At 49.0% G+C, this 24,822-nt stretch overlaps 1 protein-coding gene across 1 annotated transcript; it reads left to right on the top strand.

Annotated features, from left to right (window-relative positions):
• The first annotated feature begins 5,919 nt into the window (after window positions 1-5,919).
• Window positions 5,920-20,008, top strand: IL2RB (interleukin 2 receptor subunit beta). The gene is made up of 10 exons (XM_077807565.1): window positions 5,920-6,270; window positions 7,473-7,581; window positions 7,972-8,092; window positions 9,056-9,131; window positions 9,943-10,051; window positions 10,970-11,118; window positions 11,642-11,810; window positions 14,106-14,217; window positions 16,159-16,243; window positions 17,032-20,008. Exons 2-10 carry the CDS (start codon window positions 7,500-7,502, stop codon window positions 17,860-17,862), a joined length of 1,734 nt encoding a protein of 577 aa, XP_077663691.1. The 5' UTR covers window positions 5,920-6,270; window positions 7,473-7,499; the 3' UTR covers window positions 17,863-20,008.
• Window positions 20,009-24,822: the final 4,814 nt, after the last annotated feature.

Below are 24,822 nucleotides of genomic sequence, written 5' to 3'. Positions count from 1 at the left end.
GACCAGCCAGCGGCATGCTCACTGATCAGGTGGCTACGGTGCCGCTTTGATGCCATGCTGGCCTCCTAGTGCAAGTCAGCTGTGTGGAGCTGCTGTGGCCATCTCATGAAGATCTGACTCTTGCACAGGACCCATTTTTTTGGTACTGCTGCTGCTGCCAGGTGGGACCCTTCGGTCCAGGTCCAGGTGGGAATTTCCAGGCGGCACTCTAGCCAGGCTGTCTCCCACTGCAGGGATCCTCAGGTTAGAACAGTTTTTAAATCAATAATAATAATAATGTCCAAGCTGCAGCAGCACAAGGGGGCTGAGTGTGATGCAGGATCTGGCCCTTCATCTGCAGGTCTCAGTCCTTCACAGAGCTGGGTGAGGGGTCATTATCACCATTTTCCAGTAGGGTAATTGAGGCTAAGGTCAAGAGGTTAATGCTGCATAAACCCGATGGTCATCTCATAGGTACGCATGCCGCTTTATCAACAGCTTTTCAGGAAAGTTCTTCAGGCACCAAGCCTGGCCATAAGTTACTTGGGCAAGGTCACAGAGGGAGGCAGTGCCATGACCAGGACTAAAATCTGGTTTCATGTCTTATTACTGGACCAAGCAGCCCCTGTGGCATTGCAGAGGTGTAACGGAGGGCATAATTGGCCTGCAGAAACTTTCTTACTGGGACTGACGCATGAGAAGGAAAGACGTCAACTTGACTTTCAGAACCACAGCTGAGTTTGCAAGACTGGCCGTTAGGAAACAAACCAAAGCATCTTTTTACTGGTAAAGGGAGCACATTCGCTATAGGCCTCCCTGAGATGACAAGCAGAGCTTCCCTTACCCCCATTTTAACAGAGACACTTTTCAGAGTAGAACCACAATTTAAGGGAAAATATGCTTGACAGAAGGTTGTAGTTTTAAGAAATGTAAATGTCTGAAAGACAGGAAATTCAAAGTAAAGGTTACACTTAAAAAAACCCCATTCTTTGGAAGGTACCAAAACTAACCCCAGGGGTGTCGAGAAACCTCACTAATGCTTTTGGGTGGGAGGAAGGCTCAGGAGTCCTTCACACGTCCAGCTTCTCCTCCAAGATACATGGTGATGGTCATGCACCAATGGCATGCCCGCCATACGAACCTCCCTGTAGATGATATTGTTAATAAACCATACTCAACGTCTCCAAAAATAGCCCAGGGCTTTGGTCCTCCACAAGGGCAACAGAAGAAAACAAACGCAGAGTTTCTAGGCCAAACCATTTTTTATGCTATGATGAGCCAACAACCACCCAGAACAGAATAATTCCACGCAAATGATTTGCACGCAATTTTCTGCACTCTCATACCACGCAAATGGCTTCTCATTCCAAAGAAATTCTACACTGACATGTGATTGTGCATGTGAAATTTCAGGGGGGTTGGTTTGTTTCAGTCAGGTAGGAGAAGGGGGAATCAAAATCAGGCTTTTAACGAACAACTGTGCTTCACCCTTAAGTAGGGAAAGGCCCCATTGATACATCCAATCTGAACCTCAACTTTTTGCACGTCTATGTTCAAATATGAAGCCTTGATGTTGTATTAACAAAGGTTTTTGTATTGAATTCCCGTGTCTGATAATCTGTTTTAAAGACAGAAAAGAAACCAAAAGGAGAACATCTTCACTGGGGCTCTATGAGGATGGGAGTGTTACTCAGCTTCACAAAAAAACATCCCTTAGCTTCACTAGCGCAATTTCATAGGAAATGATGTAACTAACAACCAAAGGTAATGGGCCTGATCCTCAGCTGGTGTGAATCAAATGCAGCTAATTGAAGGCAATGGAACTATGCCCACCGTGGAGCTGATTCAATTCTTGTACTATGCATGCACAAGAGTGACTTTCTATGTATTTTTTTCAGCCATCCCAGCGGGTGCTCCTCATGGAGGACTAACTGCCCGTGAAGTTGGATGTCTTACCCTTCTGCTTGGCCTCATCTGTGCTCAGCTAACATTGTATGCATTGTTTGAAAAGAGGAAAAAGGGTTTTTTCGGTCAACTCGCTTAAATTGCTGTGAGCTCCAACTTTCCAAAGCGATTGATATTTGGGCTGAGAGCAGGCCCAGCCCGAAAGGGAACTGGGGGAGAGGATGAGTATAATAAATGCTGCATTGCAAGTTTAGCAAGAAGTTTTGCTACTGAAAAAGCAGCGATCAGGGCCGTCCCTACCCATACGCAAAGTACGCAGCTGCATAGGGCACCAGGAAACTTGGGGCACCAGATTTCCAGGTGCCTGGCGCAGCAGCGTGCTGCTCTAGCCTCTGCCCCGCCTCTTCCCCAGGCCCCCCAGCCCTGCCCCTCCCATGTTCTGCCCCCACCTCGCTCCCACTCTACCCCTTCCCCAAAGCCCCCCCCCGCCCCACCTCTTCCCACCCCCGCCCCAGCCCTGCCTCTTCCTGCCCCTGAGGAGTGCAGCAGGGCCAGGCATGCACTCACTGGCGTCAGGAAGTACAGGGACCCGGCCCCAGCCACGCTGCCGGTGAGTGCTGGGGGGTGGTTACCCCCTGGCCCCCAAGCCATCTCCCCCCCCCCCCCCCCGCAGAGGCTGCGTAGGGCCCCAGAATAGCTAGGGACGGCCCTGGCTGCAGTGCTGTCCAAACACATAGGACCTGGCTCCATTACCTTTATTCCCACCAAGTAGTACCTTTGTCTGCAGGCAGTCCCCTTGAAACCCAGGGAACTAATCACAGAGTAGGCTGCTGCATGGGGCTTGTCCGCATTACGGATTTTTGCACCGATGTAAATGACACTGTTACAAAATCGCTAATGTAGGCAGGATAAGTTGTGCCGAGGGAACACTGCTTTACTCCAGGGCTAGGGTTGCCAATTTTGGTTGGATCTATTCCTGGAAGTTTCATCACATGATGTGATTTTAAATGAAAGATTAATCTGTAATTCCTGGAGACTCCCAGACAACCGTGAAGGGTTGGCAACCCTCACCAGGGCAGCACAGGTATGCTGGCCATTTCACTACGATCGGTGCAAACAAAAGCCCTCCAAGTGGGGAAAGAGTTTCGGCATCTGCACCATAAATATTGAAAGTATTTGATTATGATTAAGGGCTCTCCACCCTAGCTTTGTCCTTTCTCAATTTCCAGGGCAATTCAGCCCCTAGAGTAGGCTAGTCTAATTTACTCTGGCTGGTTACAGTCCCCAAGTGGCCATTACACCAGCTGCATCGGGGTGGCCAACCTGAGCCTGAGAAGAAGCCAGAATTTACCAATGTACATTGCCAAAGAGCCACAGTAATACGTCAACAGCCCCGCATCAGTTCCCCCCTACCCCAGCTCCCAGCGCCTCCCGCCCACCGGCAGCCCCGCTGATCAGCACCTCCCCCTTCCTCCCCGCAGCTCCCAATCAGCTGTTTCATGGCATGCAGGAGGCTCTGGGGGGAAGGGAGAGGAGAGAGGGCACGCCAGGCTCAGGGGACGGGGAGGGAAGGGGGGAAGTGGGGGCAGGGCCTGTGGCAGAGCCAGGGGTTGAGCAGGGAGCACCCCCCAGCACATTGGAAAGTTGGCACTTGTAGCTCCAGCCCTGGATTCGGTGCCTCTACAAGGAGCCGCATATTAACTGCTGAAGAGCCGCACGGGGCTCCAGAGCCACAGGTTGGCCACCCTTGAGCTAGGGCTTGCTGGAACGTGGTAGCACTTAGCCCGCACACCCACTCCTTGGCTACACCCTCTCCACTAGGGTGTAGCTGGCCAGATTCTTTGTCTGCCTATGCCATGCAGAGATTTCCCTGGCTCAGGAATACCAAGTTTATGTCCTGTTATGGCCCCTTTGCACTGCCAGATTATATGGAGCAGGGCGCTGTGACCCATGGCATTCACAGCAGATTGTCTCTATTGGAGGCTGATGTGTTGTGTTCTCTACTGCAGCATTTTGACCAGGAGCTTGATGCCTCCTTGGTGTCTGGACTGTAATGCTTTGTGTGAAATGGTGCCCTCGAGCCCCTGTGACAGGGTGCTCCACGCCCTGCTAGGATGGTGCCTCCTCCTGGTCACTCTGGGAATAGCTCGCAACGTTGATGCCCCTTCCCATCCTCCGCCTTTCTCTTTGGGTTTGCGGCCCCTCTCTCGCTCCACGAGCTGCTGCTTCTCCTTCATAACTTAGCCCTCCGGCCAGGTCATTTTACATGTTTTCCACTTCCGGGGTATCAAAGTCCCTTCTCCCGAGCAGTCTCCTTTCACTGCCCCAATATGCCACTCCCTCAGTGTCTGGTCGGGGAAACTGGGCCCATCCTCTACTCCGGGTTCCGGCTTAGGGACTCTCTAGCCAGCAGCTAAGATCTGTTCCCTCTTAGACCTTACTGCCTTTCCCTGATCCCTTTCCTAACCTTCCTTCGCTGGGTCAGCCAGCTTCACCACTCCCTGCTCCCAGGGAGCTACTGCAGGCTACATGGCTCTGCAGCCTCCAAACACTCCTCCCTTCTCCTGGGGAGTGGCTGCAGCCTTTTCCAGCAGCTGGCTTTATACAAGCCCCTCCTGTTCCTGCTGGGCTTAATTTACCCTCTCAGGATTCATGTGGGGAGTTACACCCCACACAGCCCTCAACTGCAATCTCTGTAAAAATAACCGTTCCCATTCCCTCAAAACCACTGTCTTACTCCTGGATTCTCTGCATTTGAGATCTAACCTCTCTCACGCCCACTTTCTGTGCTGGCCTGTCCGTGACAAAGAGCTAACCCTCTCCCCAGCACTCCCTGAACCCACTTGTCCAGGTTGGCCGTCGCAGAGGGCCAGTCCCACAACATCCCTGCATTCTGCTCTCTGAAATTGCCCATCCTGGAGCTCTCTGTGACTTAGGGTTCATCTCCCAGACGCTCAGCAAAACCTTCTGCTGGACCTGTGCTCACACCTCAGAGGTGCTGAGGCCTGGACGCAGGGAGTGTTCAGCTCAGTGATCACTGCAGACGTGCCGCAGCTAGGCTCCAACACCATGGGCCATGTTTGTGCAGCCCTAACCAGACAGGAAATGTGATCTGCTGTACTTCACAGAATGCTATTTGTGTGTATGAGGGACGGGGGGGAGGAGTGGGCGTCGGGGGATGTGTGTGTGCCGGTGTTTGTTGTGAAGTGTGGGGAGTTTGAGAATCGGGTTGCATTTGTGTCTATCTGGGTGTGTAGTGTGGGGTGGAGGCAATATCTGGGTGTTGTGAAAATGTGCATGAGTGCATCTTAAGGAGCCATCTCTGTGGGGGCTGTAGCATGAAAGGAGCCTTCTGCCCTGGTCACTACAGAGGAGAAGGAGCCAGGACTCCTGGGGTTCTATTCCTGGCACTACTGCTTACCTGTTGAGTGAGCAAGTTGCTTCATAACCTCTCCGGGCCATCTGTAAAATGGGTCTTATCCTTGCCTCATGGTTGTGTTGTGTGGATTAATTAACTGAGCCCCTCAGGTAGCAGCCAGTGTAGACGCACAGAGCCAACCATCATTATTTCTGTGGGGCAAGGGGTCTGTTTGTTTGTGTGAGTGGCGTGTGGGCAGAGGAGTTGTGTGTGCGGGAAGGGTGTATTTGCGTGTGGTGCAATTGTGTGTGTGAGTGGGGAGGTTGTTTCTGAGGCCCTCTAGACACACAAAGTTGCACAGGCTGAACTACAGGCATGATTTCAAACTGATTTAGTGAAGTTGGTGCAACGTGTGCATGTGGGGTTGCTTTTAAATCAGTTTACACCTGGCTTATATCGGGTTTGGTATTGGGTATGTGTAGGGGCAAGCAAACCCAGTGTAACTAGTCTTAAACCAATATCAGCATGTCCACGTGTCACTGTGGGCGTGTTTGTGTGCAGGGGGCACGCACCCAGAGATATATCTTTGCGTAGCACTGCGCACAGACCAGTCTCCAATTCAGCCTAGTGCTGCAGCCTCATACCTGATTCCTTTCCACCCCCTCTCATCACCTTTACCGTCAGGAAGTGGACGTGGTTTGGGGCTTTTTATTCTCGGCCTCGCTAGCCATTTCGGGACTCCGGAGCTTAGTCTCGCTTTGACGGGGCAAGCTAGATGCAGCTTCCTGTGCTCAAGGTGAAGAAACGACAGATAGCTGGCAAGCCCTTTGTGCTTGCAGAACTGCCCGGCTCCGGCCCCTGTCCATTCCCACTAGCAGTGCCATGTGCTGAACTGGAAGCCACCCTTGCCCCACCCCACCTCTTGCCATTTGAAGGCTGGCGCCTGAGCTCCACTGGACGGACTGGTCCAGTCCCCGAGGGCCATCTCTGGCACGACTGCACAGCTAAGGAGGCCATCGCATAGGAAGGTAATGGGGCGATGTCAAGCGGCTCCCACACGGGGGTGGCTGAACTGAGAAGCTTCTTGGAAGGAGTTTCAGTCTGACACATTTTTCTAGCTATTGGCCAGGTCTGATCGTTTATTTATCTCTGTCTCTCTCTCTCTCTGTTTCCACATCCCTCCTCTCATCATGCCCCACATTTCCCAAGAACAGGATGGTTGTTGTTTGTTTGCTCTCTTTCTCTGAACTGAAATCTTTTATCAGAACTGGAATCTGACCGTGCCCTATGGCAGCCCTCTGGCAAGCCATCACAGGTCCTGCCCCCTCCCACAAGGGTCCTGGGTTTGCTCAAGACACCGCCTCGTTTTGTACAACCAACCCAGGGCTCCCCTTTTGAGCACATAGAGGGCTATTCCCCCTGCCACCACCCTGGGCAAAATGGGGTGCCATTGGAGGAGCTGCATGAGTGTGGGTGAAGCCTGGGACGGTACGGATATGGAGAGCGAATGCTCCTTCCGAGGCTGCGCTGGGTGGGGCCCATCCTTGGAGCTATGTGTGGGGTGTAGCTCAGGACTGTCCAAACATGGAGACCCGGGGTGTGTCAGTATGTTGAAACCTAGATTTACCGAACATGAAATCCTTTCTATGATCCTAATTTTCCCTGTCCCAGTCAGGTTCTTCAGACTCCGTCCACTAATCCCTAGCCCCTCCACTAACACTTCCGACCACCCAGAAGGCCCCTGACCCCACAGCTAATTAACTACAACCACTCCCTGAAGTCGCTAGTTCTTAGGGTTGAAAAGAAACCCCTTCATAATGTAAACTGGGTGCAACTCCGGCAGTACTGTCTGCCTGAGTCAGCAGCCTCCGTGAAACAACAGCTCTGAGTGGTGTGCTCTCATATTCATTTCAAGAAGGCATTGACTTCGTTATCAGTTTAAATGCTAGCATTGCAAAGTGTTTCACTGCGGAGCAAAGCACACAAGGAAGGAGACAGGTCAGATTATGGAGATAGGTGCAATCTGTTGAGTGGGATTTAATCTGGGCATCAGGCATGGGCAGCTTGGGGTGTATGCAGAGCTTCAGTTGGGGGCAGACCTTGGAAGTGCCTCAGACTCCTGGTAATAGCACCAAGGGAGAAGATTACTGCAGGGACCACCTCCACAGAGAAGTGTGGAACTTTGTCATCCTCACCTGTGCTGGGGTGTGTGTCTTCTTCTCTCTTCCAGTGCGAGCCCTTCCTGTGTACAGCAGAGATGAAGCCTTCTCCTCCCCTTCTGCTTTGCCTCTGGCTGTCCATCCTTCTAGATGTTTCACTGGCATCAAAAATCACTCAGGGTAAGAAAATGTCCTCCTATGTCCCAGCAGGAGAATTAGGGAGGTGTGCGGGTGGGGACACTATTTATCCTTATGTGATATGGGAAGATCACTGAAATTTGAAGGTTTGTCCATGTCTTGCAACAGGGCAGGAAGCACTAAGGCAAAGCAGCGCAAAAGCGACGCAATATACATGTTCCTATTGGGGGTTCTTCATTTTGGGGCATTGAAGAAGTCAGAAGGGCCATAGGTTTCTTCCATTCTTGTTTGGAGGTGTTTCTTGGATGTTTCTTCAGGGCACTAGCCAGCCTATGAATTGGGCACTGCATGGAACTGGATGAAATGATCATTAATGCTTAATGCCTTTGTCATGACAGGATTGATGTAATGCCATCTTTTCTCCATTCATAGCACCCTCAAATCTAACTTGTTTTTATGACTCGCGGGCGACTCTCTTTTGCACCTGGGCTCCAGACAGGAATGACACAGAAGCACTGTGCCAACTTGACGCTTTGTTTCACACTGATAAGAGGTACGTGGCTGAAATTATTTAGCAAAGCCAGTGAATGTCAGGCTCTAATTATCATCTTGGCTCGGTGGTCTATAGCTATGGGGTTGTTGGTCAGGTGAGGAGCCAGACCCCCTTTGGTGGTTAGGTGGGTGCTCATTTGAGGAACAGGTCTGCTTTGGTTCTTGTGGTTGGTGGGTCTCCACAGACGGCTGTTGGCTTTCCTGAGACTGCATGGGTGTGTCCACTGTGGTAGTGGGCTCGCCAGGGCTGATGTGTGGGGTGGAAAGCAGAGCAAGTTTCCCTTGCATGGGGACAGTGAGTCAGAGCAAATGGGCTCCAGGCGCCCGCCCAGTACTAGGTCTTTGAACTCTGAGCTGGGTGAGGAACTGGGCAGGTCAGCACCGGTGGGAGAGAGGCAGGTGGCAGTGGCTAGAGGACTCCCACTGAGTAGAGCAGCAGTTTGACTCCATCTCCTCCCCTCCTCTTGCAGTAGTGCCTTGCAGGGTGTGTAGGAGGGAAAATGTGGTTCACCTTCTCAGTGCTCCCAGCAGCACTGGGGAGGGATGCAGGAGACAGTTCCTCTTGCAGCAGCTGCCACAGCGGTGCTGGGCATAAAACAGAGTGGGTGGCTGGCAGGGTTTTGCCTGTGAGAGCACCAGGACTCTGGAACTTCCCCCCTCCCTGGTCCATAATACTTTGAATCTGATGACTTTCTGGGCACGCTGTCAAAGACATCTGTTTGAGATGGGTTTTAGAGGGAGGCTGAGGGCGTGCTCCTCACATCACTGAAGGGTCTCTATAGGTGGCTGGCTGAGTTCCTGTTACCATTAGTTTAATGCTGCTGGGATTCCGTTGTATTGGAGTAGCAAGGATGTCTGGGTGCCTAATGCCTTGGATGGGTGCCTGTGATTTCCAATCTAAATAAATAATTACATGCATACAAGCCCCTCCAGCTCAGCAGTATTCTGGTCTTCTCTCTGACAGGGATCTGAAGAGTTGTGAATTTCCTAGCATGGCACCCAGGAGATGTGAACTAGCCTTCAGTGAAGACATTGTTGAGGTAAGCCAACTGAAATGTACTGGCTAATAAAAGGGGCTGGGGGTGATTGGTATATGGGTTACCACTGTAATAACAGTGTGACACACAGAAGTGGTGCTATGAGAGAAAACTTTATTCCCTGACTTGGGGCAGGGTTCCAAGAGGTTAATACTCTGGCCCCTGACAGAGGTCAGTATCCAGTCACCGTCCCAGCCAATCTGCTACAAACTCCAGGAGGTGTCACACTGTTATTATAGTTGTATTTAGCTCCCTTCCTTGCGTCGCCAGTCACAGCCCATCAAGAACTACGCAGGCCCCAGTGCCTGTTTCCATGGGTCAGTCCAGAGCCTTGCAGCCTGAGGTCACAGGTCTGTTATGGTGCCCACAGAGTTATGGCAGGCATGCCAGCACAGCCTCCCCAGGTGCTGACCGTGTGTACTCACAGGGTGATGCTCTCTGAGGCTGCGTTGTTGTGGCATAAAGGCAGAGAAGCTGTGACACAACCTGATTATCGCATCCTGCAGGACCGATGGTACTTAAGGAGAAGCCCCTGCCACCCCTACCCAGCTTTAATCTGCTTTACACTCCACCCCTTGTGGAAAAAGAGATAACACTTCTTGAATATTTAACTCATCTAATCTCTGTCCCTCAGTTTCCCCAGTGGGGCTAATCTAACACTGCCCTGCTTATTAAGATGTGAAAAGCACTTTGAGAGCCTTAGGATGGGAGGCATGATGGTCATGCATTAACATCCCTGTGACGATAGAGGCCTTAGAAATGTGAACAATACATAGTGGGGGACTAGTAATGCGAATAGCAAATTTTCCTGCAGTGGCAGGTCTTCACCATTGCAGACTCACTTAGCCTGACTGTGTCCTGCCAAGTTGGGGAAAACTGGACAACTGTGATGCAACAGCAGGAATTCAAACCATGGGACAACAGTGAGTGTTAATCAGTGTTTGATCCTCCAAGGCTTCCATCTGTGGTTAGATCTGTCCCCTGTGCCACCTTGTCCGCCCCAGGCATCCTTCTGTTTACCCCATGCCTGATCTCAGGCTTGCCTCGTCTCCCTGCCCCACTGCCACTGTATGCTCACTCGGTCACGCCATGCCACTAGGTGACCAGATGTCCCAATTTTATAGGGACAGTCCCAGTTTTGGGGTCTTTTTCTTATATAGGCTCCTATTACCCCCCACCCCTTGTCCCGATTTTTCACATTTGCTGTCTAGTCACACTACCTGCCACAGATTCGCCATGCCTCCTCCTGTTGCTTCCAGCATTGCACTGCCGCTCCCCTGGGCACAGGCTCTGACATACTGCTTGGTACCAACCACCCTCTGCCCCCCGCCTGGGTGCATTGATCTGGGGATAAGAGCTTCATCTGTTAAAGCTGTGCCCTTTGGTGGCAAAAGTTGAGCTAGATCCTTTGCTGGTGTCAATCTATGCAGCACTACTGACTGCAATGGGGCAGTGCCCATTTACCCCAGCTGAGCAACTGGCCCTCTGTAGTTAGTGGGGGAAAAAATCCTAGCAAGACTACAGATTGCTTGACTCTGATCCTGTTCCACTAAAGTCATCGGGACTTTTGCCATCTATTTCAATGGGGGCAGAAGCAGAGCGCCCTGGGGAACAGGAAAAGAGACAATCTTCACAAAATGAATAGTTTGGGACAAATGATTGGGGTGGGTTCACAGAAGCGCACACCCAGTGGAACGGCCCAGAGATCATCCCCGGAGAGGGGTGTCTGCCAATGAAGCCACATAACAGAGAGAGAGAGAGAGCGCAAAACGCTATCGTAGCGTTTGCTTTTGTTTCCCATGGTGTGTGTCCCAATGCCTCTCTCACTCTTCTCTCCCCAGTACAGCTGAGGCCACCTGACAACCTCCAAGTGGTAAACACCAGTGACTCCAGCTACAATTTAACTTGGAGAATTCCTATTTCGTCTCACTACTTAAAAAAGAAACGGGAATTTGAAGTGTTGTGCAGAGATCGCGCAAAGCCCTGGGAGGTGAGTGCAGGATCCCAGACTAGCTTCTCCTGCTGATGGGCCTCAGGCCTGTAACTAGTGGAGGAGGACAGAGCCGCCTTACTGCAAAGAACCTGCTATTCCCGCTTGTGCTCTAGACCCTTCCCCAGATGGCTGCAATGCCCTTGCCTCAGAGGAGAGGCCAAAGGGGGCAGTGACTCCTACTTCAGCTTTATCTGCCAGCGTATGGTGACGGCAGGGAAGCAAAGGGAAGTTCCAGTCTGCCCAGTGCTGGGATGAGAGGCATCAGAATGGTGTCCTCCCAGTATGGGACAGACAAGACTGCGGCGATGGAAAAGGTAGAACGGGTCTCCTCCCACTGTGGAGCAGAGGGGCTTTGATGTGGGCAAGGGGTGCCCTCCTGGTACAGCTTTGGATATAGGATATGCTGGCTGGGAGAGGCCCCGAGCCAATTCTGTTCTGATTGGACAGCGGAGAGGTGTGACGGTGTAGACTGTGGATGGGAGAACATAGCAATCACTCTGTAACTTTTACTCCATTCCAGCCTGCCATGCTCCTCTCTATCAAGCAGGACCAGGAATGGGTGAGGCTTGAGAACCTTTTGCCAGACTCAGAGTATGAGGCTTCAGTTCGCGTGAAGCCAAACACATATGGCGTGTGGAGCAACTGGAGCAAGACGCTTGCATGGAGGACTAATCATAGCGGATATTCAGGTAATGAGACTCAGAGGAGTGGGTAGGCCAGGGCTTGGAGATAGGTGATGAGAGAGCAGGGACAACCCTAGTCCAAATGGTGCCCCAGGTGAGGGGCGTCTTTGGTGCACCCTCCCCCCTTTGTTAAACTTTTGAGTACCTTATTTTTTATTGAATGTGTAGGGCATATCATGACTTTGATGCATGGTTTGCCTGCATGATTTGTCGCTGGCATATAAAATGATAAATTTGCAAGCTAGGATCTATAAATCTGTATTTATTCATGCTATATATAAGCAAATAAAAAAATTTGTTTCCTCTGAGCTTATAGAAACTTTTTAATTTTAAGAATAACTGAAGTGTACTAACGTCAAGAAATTGAACAGTGCACCAACATTGGATGGGGCAGTATTAACTAGTGTTACAGTGGTGACAGCCTTAGACTATTAACGCTAGTCCTTTAGTTCAAAAGAAGTAACAATATATTCTTTTATATTATAACCCCTACAGGTAGGGGTTTGATAGATATCTCTGATGTTTCATTAAATATGTCCTTTATTAGTCGCTACTTACTCTCTTCAAGTCTTAAAACAAAAGTAGACTTTCACAATTACACAATAAAACAAGGTTCACAGTATCGCAGCTGGGATCTCACATCACTTCCCTTCGTTCTTATATCTCACTGACTGACTGGCAATGCCCCATCCCGTATATACCCACGAGGGCACGGCTGACAACATTCTAGGATGTTCAAGGAAAATGTAGTTCTCAGAAAGTCTGGAATGTTCCATGAGATTCTACAAAGGTCCAGAACATTGTACGGGGTCAGTCAAAAATGAATCCACATATGGAATACCTGAAACATTTTACTTCAAACATTCTATTTTCCCTTTTGTCGCTAACAACAAAAACAGCACCCCAAGCCCGGCGCCCCTGGGTCGCCTTCCTCTAAATCTGGCCCTGGGAGAGAGGCACAGGGGACAACAAGGGCTGGAGTTATGTGGGAGCAGGAAAAGTAGGGGAGTGGAGGGATGCACAAATCAAAGTACAATAGAAAGACGGGGAATAGCTTGAGAGGAGCCTTTCCTGTAATCCTAGACCCAGGTCAGGTGAGCGGGGCCTGCTGGTCCAAAGCACAAGAGCCCCAGAGTGAAAGCCTGGCCCCATTAAAGTCAATGGGAGTGGGCCATGATTCCAGTCACAGACTCCAGTGGGGGCCTCCCCTCACTAAGTGCAGCAGAGCAACTCCCTGACCAGGGGAGCAAGAGGCCTGGGGAACACTTTCCAGAGAGCCCCTGTAACTTAGGAGCCTAAGTCCCATTTTCAAAAGTGACTTGGGCCCTTCAGTGCTTAAGGCTCACTGAAAATCAGTGGGACCTAGGCTCTGAAGTGCCGTGGGGCCCGATGTTTAAATGTCCTGAGGTGCCTAACGCCTGTTGAAATCAATGGGAGTTAGCTATCTAAACAGCTTCTGCAAAATGTTACCCCAGGACTCCTCTGTGGGCAGTGCAGAGCAGGGCTAGCTGTCCAGGCCAGTCAGAAGCCTGTGCAGCCTGCAGCCTTGGCAAATCCCATCTCCAGCAGGAGTGTCTGGTGAGTCCTTGGCTCCTTTTAGTTTTAGTTTCTTCACAGGAAGTAGGCAGCTTGCTGAGGCAGGTAATGATATAAACGGAGCAGCTATGTTTAGAAGGGGCAGTGTGTTGCTGTGGCTATCAAACTTTGATAGCATATGATGTCAGTGAAAAGGATTCAACTACAACCAGCTGTCGTGGCAACTGGGAGCCAAAGTTCCCCGAGGTGGAGGAAACAAAGGGATCTTATTAACATCTCAAGGACATGAGGGAGAAGCTTCTCCAAAGGTGTCCCACTGCTCCCTTCCCTCTTCTCTCCTCTGCACCCTTTCCCCTATTCCAGGGGGCTCGGCAGGTCCAAAATGAGGCACCCTGGCAGAGGGGACAGAAGATGAAGAGTAACAGGAGTGGGGCAGGACGGAGCTGAGGTGCATTTGTAGAGCTATGCTGAAGAGGGAATAGCAGGGGGGTGGCAAGTCAAGGATGAAGTGCATGGTCATTGCAGTTGTGTGGCAGTCCAGGACAGGAATAGCAGAGAGAGGCTGCAGGTGAGCTGTGAGGTGCATTGGCAAGGCTGGGGGGGCTCAGATCTGTTCCTAATCATAAAGGCCAGTCACCCACTTATCTGACCTGGATCTCAAACCTCTTTGTTCAGAAGTGAAAAAAAACCAACTGGAGTGACTGGGGTTCCCATTTCCTCTGTTCTGGCTGGCTCTTTCCAGTAACTCTCTCTCCCCTCTTGCAGAACTAGCCCCGGGGGACCTTCAGCTTACGATGCCAGCCCTTGTGGGGACCATCTGCACCATCTTCGTTGTTGTCATCATTGTCTTGATCATCATCTCACAGCCATTGAAAAGGTAAAAGGGACATGAATGGTCCCCTCCAGACCCTGTCCCAAGCCCAGAGTGCCTTTCTGTCCTCATTTTCTGTCTCTCAGATGAGGCCAGAGTTCCTTAGTCTGAGTTGGAGCTGAGTCATTCTGCCTCTCTGGGTTGCTACTGGCATTGTCCCAAGGGACGCCCTGACAGTGAGGGAATTCAGTGTTTGCACCATGATGCTGAGACACTGTGACACAGCGAGATGTCATAACATCACCAAGCTCAAAATAGCCACAGGACACTCTCTCTTTGGGCCATATTTTTAAAGGAATTCACATTGAAATCAATAGGAGTTAGGTGCCTAAATACCTTTAGAAATCTGACCGTCTAGCTGAAATTCACCTTTGTGTAGAAGAACCAGAACAAGGCCCATGCACCCCTTAATCTCTCAAAACAGTGCTACAGTGGGACTTGACTAGTGCTTGGACTGCATGCAGGCCCACTGCATAAGGTTTGGATTTCACCCTCTGATTATAGGTCATGGGACAGGCCCCTGCAGTCAGGATAGTTCTACCTTTTTTTGGTGGGATGCTGATTTAAACCTCTTCCTGTCCATCATTTCTGTCCTGATATTGTTCTGAATCAATGCTGAACATGCCGCACAAGGGCACCCGGTACAATAATATAGAGAATAGCCTGACAGCATCATGGACATTGAAAATGGTTTCAGTTTTAGTCACCTCATTTCAGAAAGGGACACAGCAGAATAAAAAAAGGCACAGGGAAAAGCAATCCAAATATCAGAGGGGGAAGGTGCTTGCCTATAAAGATGGATTACAGAGGGGGACTATTTCATTTGCAGAGGAGGAGAGATTTTAGGAGTGTGTAAAATGATTATGGGACTAGAGAAGGCCAACTGGCCTCTCCTGTTTACCCTGTGTCATAATGCAAGGGCAAGGGAGCACTCTGTTTACAACACATATAAACACAGCTAATCCTCTTCCCGGAATGTATAATTAACCTGTGGAACTCAATGATGCAGGATAATGCTGTGCAGAAAAGGATTAGTCATGCAGGAATGAAAATAGCATCTGCAGTGATGCAAGCTAGTATAAATGTGCAAGGACTATCAAATCCTCCTGCTTCAGAGCACAGGCTGAAGGGGGTCAGGAGGAATTCCCCTCACCATAGATTATTGCACAGTAAAGGTGCATTAGGAGACCTTTAAGTATCTGAAGGATTCGGTATTGGCCACTTTGAGAGACAGGAAAAGCAGACTGGATGACTTGGCTCTGGTATGGTCTGGCAATACCAGTGTAGCTTGTTATGTCATGATGGTGTAAGGCGTCATGAAGTGGTGCTGCAGTGTGAACGCCATACAACACTGCCATGCTGAATCCTGATGACAGGACACGGAGATTGTAGTGTTGCCATCTCATGCTGCCATTTCATGATGGCACTGCAATTTCTGCAATCTCTGCATCGCTGTGATGGCAACCAAGTGAGGCACAATCAGCTCATGGCAACCAGGCCTTGGAAACCATACCAGGAACTTGGACCAAAGATGGCGACTCTCCCAGATTGGCAGCTAATGAAAGGAATGGACAGGCCTGGGCAACAGGGAGAGGCAGGCAAGGATGTTGGTGAATGGCGACATTATCAGCTCTGGGGATAGGGCTGAGGGAAATAGCTTTTGCAATACCATTTTCTCTCTCAATTTCTGTGTCCCTAATACATCCATCGGCAAATGCAGAGATTTTCTCAGGCTACGGGTGCGGGATGGGGGATAAAGAGCCCTGGGGCTTGGTTCTCCCTTACTTACACCATTTTTATACCAGCATAACTCCAGTGACTTTAGTGGAGATATTATTCATTTACACTGGTGCCAGTGAGCAGAGGGTCAGGCCCCTGGAAGACCGTAGGTCTACATATCACGTTCACTTCTCTCTCTCTCTCTCTCTCTCTCTCTCTCTGGTGAAGGCTTAAGAAGGTGCTGAAGATTTACATTCCAGACCCAGACAAGTTCTTTCCCCCGCTGAGCACCGTGCACAGAGGCGACGTTCAGGTATGGGGACCAGGGGCAGGCGGGCTGTTCATGGGAGGGGGGTCAGAGAAGGACGAGGAGGGAAAGAAGGAGAGGACTGGCTGCCTCCCTCATGCTGCAGATGGATGGGAAGGATGTTCGGCTCCCAGATCTAGTGTGTGCGTGTATCACTGGACCCTCCAGCACTGGTTGCTGCTGGGGGATTTGCTTTAGTTTTATTTTTGACCTTTCTAAGCTGCCACTTGGCTGCTGCATCTCTAAGTAAAGAACCAAGAAAGTACAAACCACCAAACCTCAGCACTCTGCTCTGCTGACAGGAAGGGCTGAGAGAGCACACAGGAGTATAGGAGAGCTCAAGGCTCTTGGAGACCATCCCATCCTGCTTCTATGCCTTCTTCTTCATTTCCTCTAGTCCCTCCTCTGGCTGTTAGTCATGTTCTTCCTCTCTCTCCCTTCAACTCCTCTCTTTTTCTCTGCTACTCTCTCTCTTTCTCTATTTCTAGATCCCTTTCTTTTTCTTCCTCCCTTTTTTTATGGAGATCACGCATGGAAAGCTCTTGAGGCTGGTTCCTTCTTTTAAAACGGCTCAGAGCCTGGCGAGGGATCCCCAGGGACCTATTCCCTATGGAGATCCCAGAGGAGTGATGATAAGGGCGTATATTCTGTATGGGAGATGTCCGGAGTGTATTCATCATGGGCATGAAGGAAAAGAGACCCTAGGCCTCTGTGTCTCTGTTGTGAGAGTGTTATACTGCTGCCACTTTGAACATAATAATATCTCTTTTGTGTTTCCCTTCCTTCCGCTTCAGAAATGGCTCTCCTCTCCATTTTCCACATCTCTCTTCAGCATGAGCAGTATCTCCCCAGAGATCTCAGAGCTAGAGATAATTCAGAAGGAGAAACAGGAGTCCCAGCTTCTCCTTCCCAAGGCTTTTCTCACCTCTGGTGCCCCCCCAGAAACCAGCGGGCACTCACTGACTAGCTGCTTCACCAACCAAGGCTACTTCTTTTTCCACCTCCCTGACTCCTATGAGATTGAGCCCTGCCAGGTGTATTTCACCTACGAGCCTTTCGCCCGGAAGAACAGTGGCAGTGAAGATGGTGATTCCTACGGAGCACTCCCTTCCCCAGATCTCTGCATGCTGGAGAATGACCTGCCACTGTTCTCTTCCGGATTTCTTCATTGCATCGAAGCAAACCAAGGTTTCCAGAACAGTTCCTTTGTGGGAGAGATACAGAACACAACCAATGGGCTTGGGGCACTTCCTGAGGCTCTTCTGTCACCCGAGAGCTCATCCCCAGCATCGGTATTGGAGCAGGATGAGAAGGTGAATGGAAACGTCACAGTTTTACAGTTCTCTGAATCCCAACAGAAGCCTGGCATGGTCTTCTCAGATATCGCAGGGTTGCATGACAACGATGCCATTCAAACCACAGAAGAGGCTGGGGACGCAGGCCCTGAAATCAGTTCCACTACTACTATGGCAGATGCTAGCTCTTTGTTTTCCCAGCCCATGCCTCTGAGGCAAAGTCAAACTGATGATCTCCACCGGACAGCTTTCTCCAGCCAGGTCCCAAACACTGAGGCCTACCTATCTTTGAGTGAGCTCCAAAGCCAATACAACCATCATTCGGTCTAAGATCTGCCTCGAGAACCTTCTGAGCTTGAGGCCTTCTCTGGAGGGAGGGATGGACAAACAGACAAACTGTCTGAGAGAACAAGAAGTTGGACATTAGTTTTAACAAACCCAGTGGGACCTATCTTTTTACTAGCGTGGAGAGAGACCCTTGTACTTTTCACTGTTGCAAGGGAATGGGACCTTTAGTGGCACATGGAACAAGCGTGATCCAAACCTACAACCTGAAGGGAAAGTAAAGGCCCTAATAGATCATCTTTGGATTGGGGATGGGTGAACATATGAAGGGATGAAAACCTAAGAAAAAGAATGCTCAGGAAGAGAGATGTGTGCATGGATGGATTCCGTGGTACTTACAACACCATGGGTATGCTAACATCTTGGTAGATACTGTGGCTGGATGGATACCATGGAAGGAGAACTAGATAGATGAATGGGTAGACAGATGGATAGAGATGAAATTGAGTAAGTCAGAAAGGGGCATTACAACTATTAAAGTACATAGGACAAGTGGAGAAAGAGAAATTGGATTGCTCTGCAACTCAGCTTAAGGATAGTACCAAACTCTGAGGCTGAGCAGCCAAACTTTCCATTCCTCAAGTACCAATTTACAGGGCATGTAAGCATCTATAGGAGAGTAGAAATACTTAAGCTGGTAAGCTGCTAGTGAGTGCTGGGGGCTGCTGAAGATGGGGGTGATGGAAGGGGTTAAGGATGGTCCTTACTGATTGGCCTGGGGTTTAGTTCATTTCCTGCATCCTTCCCACTCCAGACTGTGTGAAGTGAATATTCTAATCAGCTTGGTCCCAACGAGATATCTGGGTTTGGGCTTGGGTCTTCAAAGACAATTCAAAGCTAGAAATGAGTCAAGTCATGCAAGGGATGTGATTAAAAAAAACAATCCCTACTATCGGCAAAAAATACTGGGGAAAATTCCCCCATCTTATGAGGTGTGGGGGAAGCAAGCAAGATGCTAGCAATAAAATAGAGCACAACATTTCCCATTCTTGGTGCAATCTTTCAATGAAATCAAAAGCCTCTTTGCCCTACAAGCCAAAACCCTGTCATTCGACTATGTTAAGATAATTGCGGAAGAGTCCATCCCACATCCTGTAGTAAGTAGAAATCATCTAATTGGTAATCCCCATTCCTTCCTTTGTTTGGAGGGAATCATTCTCCAATTAGCAGTAAAGGCAGGTAAATCAGCTCCAGATAAATGACTACAGATCCTCACCTTTGCCTAAAACCAAAACTCAGTCCATTCATTTGGGTCAAAAAAAGTTTGGATAGCATTTTGTAGTGCCTCCATATTTTCTGATTTGGGACAGAAGTGCTGAAATATCCAGGGAGGTTGGGGATAGAGGGAAGACTGCTGATGTTGGTTCCATGGTATCCGTCCATCCATTCCTGTGACCATCCTTTGTATCTATTGTATCTTTTTCTTGCCATCTTTCCAGACCTGTCTAGACATGGGAAATACCAACCTCATGCTAAAAAGACCTGATCTCTCTCACATGAGATTTCCAAACCAAATAAATTTGGGTAAGCATCCAAACTTTTGAGGAACTTATCCAGATCTTTAGGACGCTTCTGTAAACCTTCCAAGATTCACCCAAATTTAATTCACCGTTCCCCATTTCCACACTAGAGTTGAGTTTCCCCCTTTGTCCTGGTACTCATGTTCCAGCACCAAAATTATTCTCCCAGTTTTCATTCTCCTGAGTTATTAAATTGAACGCTATGCTTGTCAGATAAATGGGTGTCCATTGGGTTTGATTTTGTCATTAAAGTGCTGCTGATATGGCAATAGAATGGAGCCTGGCCTGGTTAGCAGTGAGAAGGTTGCAGGGAGCCAACCCGTTCCTGTATCACTTTCTCCAAACCACTGCACATGTCTCAGGATGCCTGTTGTCCCACCATCTCAGAGAGACTGGGGATAAAGAAGAAACAACTGCTTCCCAGCTGAGTGAGGACAAGGCTGCCCAGTGTATTTACTGTGCTATGGGAAGCTCTCAAGATGCACCATAAAGAGTAAGCACTGCCAGGCTGAATGCTAGCTTAGATGGCCAATGATCCCATAGCGGTTCCTCTGTTCCTACGTATTTCTTCATAAGCTTTTTAATCATTCTTGCTGCTAAAATGAGTAACAAATACCAGCCCTTTTGTCAATAAAATAAAAATCAATGCAGTTTCAAAATAGTACATTTTTCCTTGCCATTTGGTAGGGGAACTTGGATATTAACAAATGCTACTGGTTGGATGGAAGTTAGTTCTTGATCACAGTTCAGGGATCAGGAAGACGGCATGAGGGGGGTTAGCTCTTGGTCTTACAGTCAGATAGTCTGCTGCCTAAACAATGAGTTCAGGGGGTAGAAAGGGAATTTGCCTTTAGCCAAAGATTGTTGGGCCTTGGTAGATTAAGCTCAGGGAGCAGAAGGAGGTATTTTAGGGGATTGTCCTTCACTCAGAGATAGTTCAGCTGTTGGGCCTGATCCAAAGTTAGTCTCCTGTGGGCTGCAATCCTTTGGTCTAATTTCAGTTGTTGGGTTTAATGTGAGGGTGTGGCTGGTATTGGGGCTATACAGGAGGTCAGACTAGTTGTGCTCCCTTCTGGCTACCTTATACTCTATGACTCTATTAAAAGAATGTCAAGACTCCCATTGACTTCAGTGGGCTTTGAATTAGATCCTTTGGACAGCAGATGTAGGGATCAGATAGCAGTTTCAGGGGGATGAACCCTCATTCACAGACATTCATGTGCTGAGCACTGGGCTCAGAGAGTAGAAAGGAGGCATCGGGAGGAATAGTTTTCAGTCACAGACAGCTGGGTAATTGATAGCAGCTTCAGGGGAAGGGGAAGACATTTCAGGGGAATTAGCCCTCAGTCACAGACAGCAATAGGGAGGGTAGAAGTAACGTAAATTGTATTTTAGAACCTAGTCACTATGATCCCCTCCAGATAGACTCAGGAAGTATCGCTGGCAGCGAAACTGCCGCAGGCCACTGAGAATCACTTGGCCAACTAAACGTTTTCCCACTTCTGAAAATGCTGATGGTTTTCAAGCATGTAAGCTGCTAGAAGTGAGACAGCAGCTGCTCTGGGGTGTGAATGTGTGACGTGTTGTTGCAGGAAGTGCTCAGCGTAAGATCTGACGATAACTGGACCTTTATTCCAGGAAACCAGGTCATGTGGTCTAAAGTTGCTGCAGATATGAGATTAGTTGAGTTGTGGCGTAGAAGAGCCATTGCCAGTTGCTTCACGACCCTTTTCTGCTGAGTCCTGAAGACTCCTTGGAAGTGCCATGAAGGTCTAAAGGGCCCCCAGCTGATCCAAATGTAGCATGGACAAAGCCACAGAAAAAGTGCAACACAGGACAGTGTCCATCAATTATAGTTTCCTTATTAAACTGAACTCCAACACCAGTGAAAAGTGCTGGGCCAGCAGTCCTGGAGAAAGAGTCCTCTATTTATCTGGAGCACAGGTACAACATAGATAGCAGCAATGCAGGTTTACACACACACGCTACCCTGACATCCCTACCAACGTAACTCATTTCTGACCTGCGGAGAACTGCACAACAGCCAGTCCCCATCCCGCACCATGGGAAAGTGGTAATTCAGGGCCAAATTCAGCCTTGATGGTGCAACTCCTTTGAAGTCAGATTTGCTTTTGGGTCTGTGTTCTTGGTTTATTCATAGATACCACAGTGATGAATGTGGTACTCAGATTGGTTAGATTAGATTAATGTCTACACATACCGTGCTGCAGCAGTGCTGCAGTAGCGTGTCTCGTGAAGATGCTCTATGCTGATGGAAGAGAACACTCCCATTGGCATAATAAAACCACCTCCTGACATACTGCTGTCCACACTGGCGCTTATGTCAGTGAGATGGTTTACACACCCCTGTGCAACATAATTTCTGCTGACATAAATTGTAATGTAGACATTAGCCTGGACTCAGTATTTGGCCTCTCTACGAAGACTATAAACAAAGGCAAGGCAATTGTTTTCTGGAAGGAAGGATGGATGATCTCGTATTGAAGGCACTGGCCTGGGAATCACGACATCCGGGTTCAATCCCACTGTCACAAACTTCCCATGTGACCTTGGAGCACAATTTTCAAAAGCACCCAAATCATGTAGGAGCCTAAGTTCCATTTTCAAAAGGAATTTAAGCACCTAGGAGCCCACATCCCATTTACTTTCAATAAGACTTAAGCTCCTAAGCCATGTAGGGGTTTTCTAAAATTTTACCCTTAGGTGCTCAAGTGCCAGATATGTAAAGGTATTAGGTACCTAGAAAGGCAGCTAAGCATTTAAATGCCTTTAAAAATATGACCCTAAATCACTTTTGAAAATGGGACTTAGGCTTCTAAGTCCTTTAGGCACTTTTAAAATGTTTACCCTTAGTCTCTCTGTTCCTCAGTTTCCCATCTGTAAAATGGTGGTGATAATGATCCTTCCCTGAGTCCCAGGCTGTAGGGAGGGTAATTTCATTCATGGGTGAGAGGTGCTCAGTTAGTACAGTGACCAGAGTTGTATAATAAACACATAGTTTTGGTGATCTGAGTACTTGTCCACTAAAAACTGCGGTAAAGACACTGTATAGTAACAGATTTCATTCTCAGCTGGCCCGAGGCTAGATTTGAACCCCTGACTTCCTGCTGAAAGACTATTCCTCACCAGCTAATAACAGACTAGTGACAATACCAAGGGAGAGCTATATCAAGGTAACCTCTGTCGGCTAAGAGGGAATTTCCACTAATGATTATCACTGAGGTGACTCCATTTACTTTGTTGTAGCCATGTTGGCCCCAGGATATTACAGAGATGAGGTGGGTAAGGTAACATCTTTCCTTGGACCAACTTCTAAAGCTCATCTCTCTCACCAACAGAAGTTGGTCCAATAAAAGATATAACTGTCTCCCCATTTGCCTTGGCCTTTATTTCTTTATGGCTAAAGCGTAGGTACTTCTGGTAAAAAAAAAAAAAAAAAAAAAAAAAAAAAAAACGAGGTACATTTTCAGAGCACAAGGGTGCATGTAGGGTGGGGTCCCTGGACTGTACGCCAGAAGGTGAGTCAGGTGAGATGTATTGTCAGAGCTGCATGGAGAGCCTGGGGCTAAAGAAATGGGATGTGCCAAGCTGGAGTGAGGGGCACTGGCAAATCCGTGTGGGAGCCAAGGGTTGGATTAGCAGTGGGTGCTATAGGGTGAAGGTGAGGAGAATTGGCAAAGAAGGGACAGGGGGAGGCTGATAATTGGAGTGGCAGGGAACGTTACAGGACAGGACTGAGAGGCATGGATAAAGCTTTGCCTAGTTCTTACCAGTGCTATTAGTTTGGACGGTGCTAGCCCCTGCCACCTCCCATTGTCCCGCCTTTGTACAGCCCACTGCCTTCAGCAAGAGCGTCCTCCACTCTACCCTGTCTGAACAAGTCTTTTCTTCTCAGTGCCATTTGTGCCTTTTATCTCCACTGGGACCCATGAGCGTAACTAAGACAGAAAGCGGTTGCTGAGCAACTAGTTGCCCTCATAGAGGGAATCTGTGATCCATCTGCACCTGCCTTCCAGGTTAGGCTTCTCAGGGGACAGGGGAACTGTTACCCTGGCTGTTTACAGCATCATCTCTTCACAGCCTGCAGATCCTCTCTCGTGGCAAACCTCCTTTCCCTCTGAGTCATCCTCCATTAGAGAAAGCTGTGGCTCTCCTGGGCAAGCTCAGCCCTCTCTGTAGGGCAGGACAGGGCAAAGGCCAAAACAAAGGGACATGGCCTCAGATTATTGATCGCCAGAGAGGCCAGGGGCTTGAGTAAACACATGTCTACCAATGTGTGTGCGCCTGGCCACACGCAGAGCTGGAGGTTTCAAAGGTAGGTCTGTAGCTCTGGGGGAAACCCCAGTGCCTAGAATTGATCTTCTAGCAAAGGGAGGCTCTTTTTGATCAGTTTGTGGTTCTTTATGCGGCTGTTGTTTTGAAGGAATCCCTTGAAGGTGGAGTAGAGACCCTCGACTCCTCCCTTCTGCTCTGGGGTGGGGGGATACCCCTGAGGAACGTCAGCTGAAAGGAGACCACACTGAAGAGCAACATCGGTGTATTCCGATCTCTACCGCATGTGAGAGGGTTGTAGGAGACAGGAAGTGGTGGCGTTAATGGATTCATTGTTGTCTTTGTGCCCGCTCTTGTTAAGTTAGATGTTTCCACTGAGTTGCTTTTTTTTTTTTTAACATTTTTTACATGTGTCTCTTTTTAGAGTGGCAGCCGTGTTAGTCTGTATCCACAAAAAGAACAGGAGGACTTGTGGCACCTTAGAGACTAACAAATTTATTAGAACATAAGCTTTCGTGGGCTACAACCCACTTCATTGGATGCATAGAATTCATAGAATGCATCCAATGAAGTGAGCTGTAGCCCACGAAAGCTTATGCTCTAATAAATTTGTTAGTCTCTAAGGTGCCACAAGTCCTCCTGTTCTTTTTACATGTGTCTCTGTATTTGAGGAGCAAAGTTGAGGGTTGGGAGGAGCCTCAGTATCGGGGTGAATAAGGAATGTTGGCTGTCCTTTGTTGTTCTCATGTGGTCATGCAGCATACATGGTAATACAGACTTCCATGTGAGCACATGTATGTGCATCCACATGCTTCAACCCCCTAGGGACCTCCTCTAACAGGCACTCACATAGACCCCTCACACCTACACTCTGACACACACAGGCACAGTCCCATGCATGTACATAACTCACTAACCCACACACACGTGTGTCCTCCAGGCAGGCAGAGCACCATGTAAACAGGCTTTGGAACATGCTAACACACACTCAGGCACTCTCTGACACCCCCTCACGTTCACGCACACTCATACGTCGCTTCTCAGTGAAGGAGACATGCAAATCCTTTGGCCTCTGCTAGTATGTTATTGTGTGACAGGACTTTCACAGGGCCTCTTAAGGGACAGGAGAGGG

This window comes from Eretmochelys imbricata, chromosome 1 (genome assembly GCF_965152235.1).
Source record: "Eretmochelys imbricata isolate rEreImb1 chromosome 1, rEreImb1.hap1, whole genome shotgun sequence".
Taxonomy (NCBI): domain Eukaryota; kingdom Metazoa; phylum Chordata; order Testudines; family Cheloniidae; genus Eretmochelys; species Eretmochelys imbricata.
Note: the sequence above shows the minus strand (reverse complement) of the source record. Positions and strands in the feature narration are given on the sequence as shown.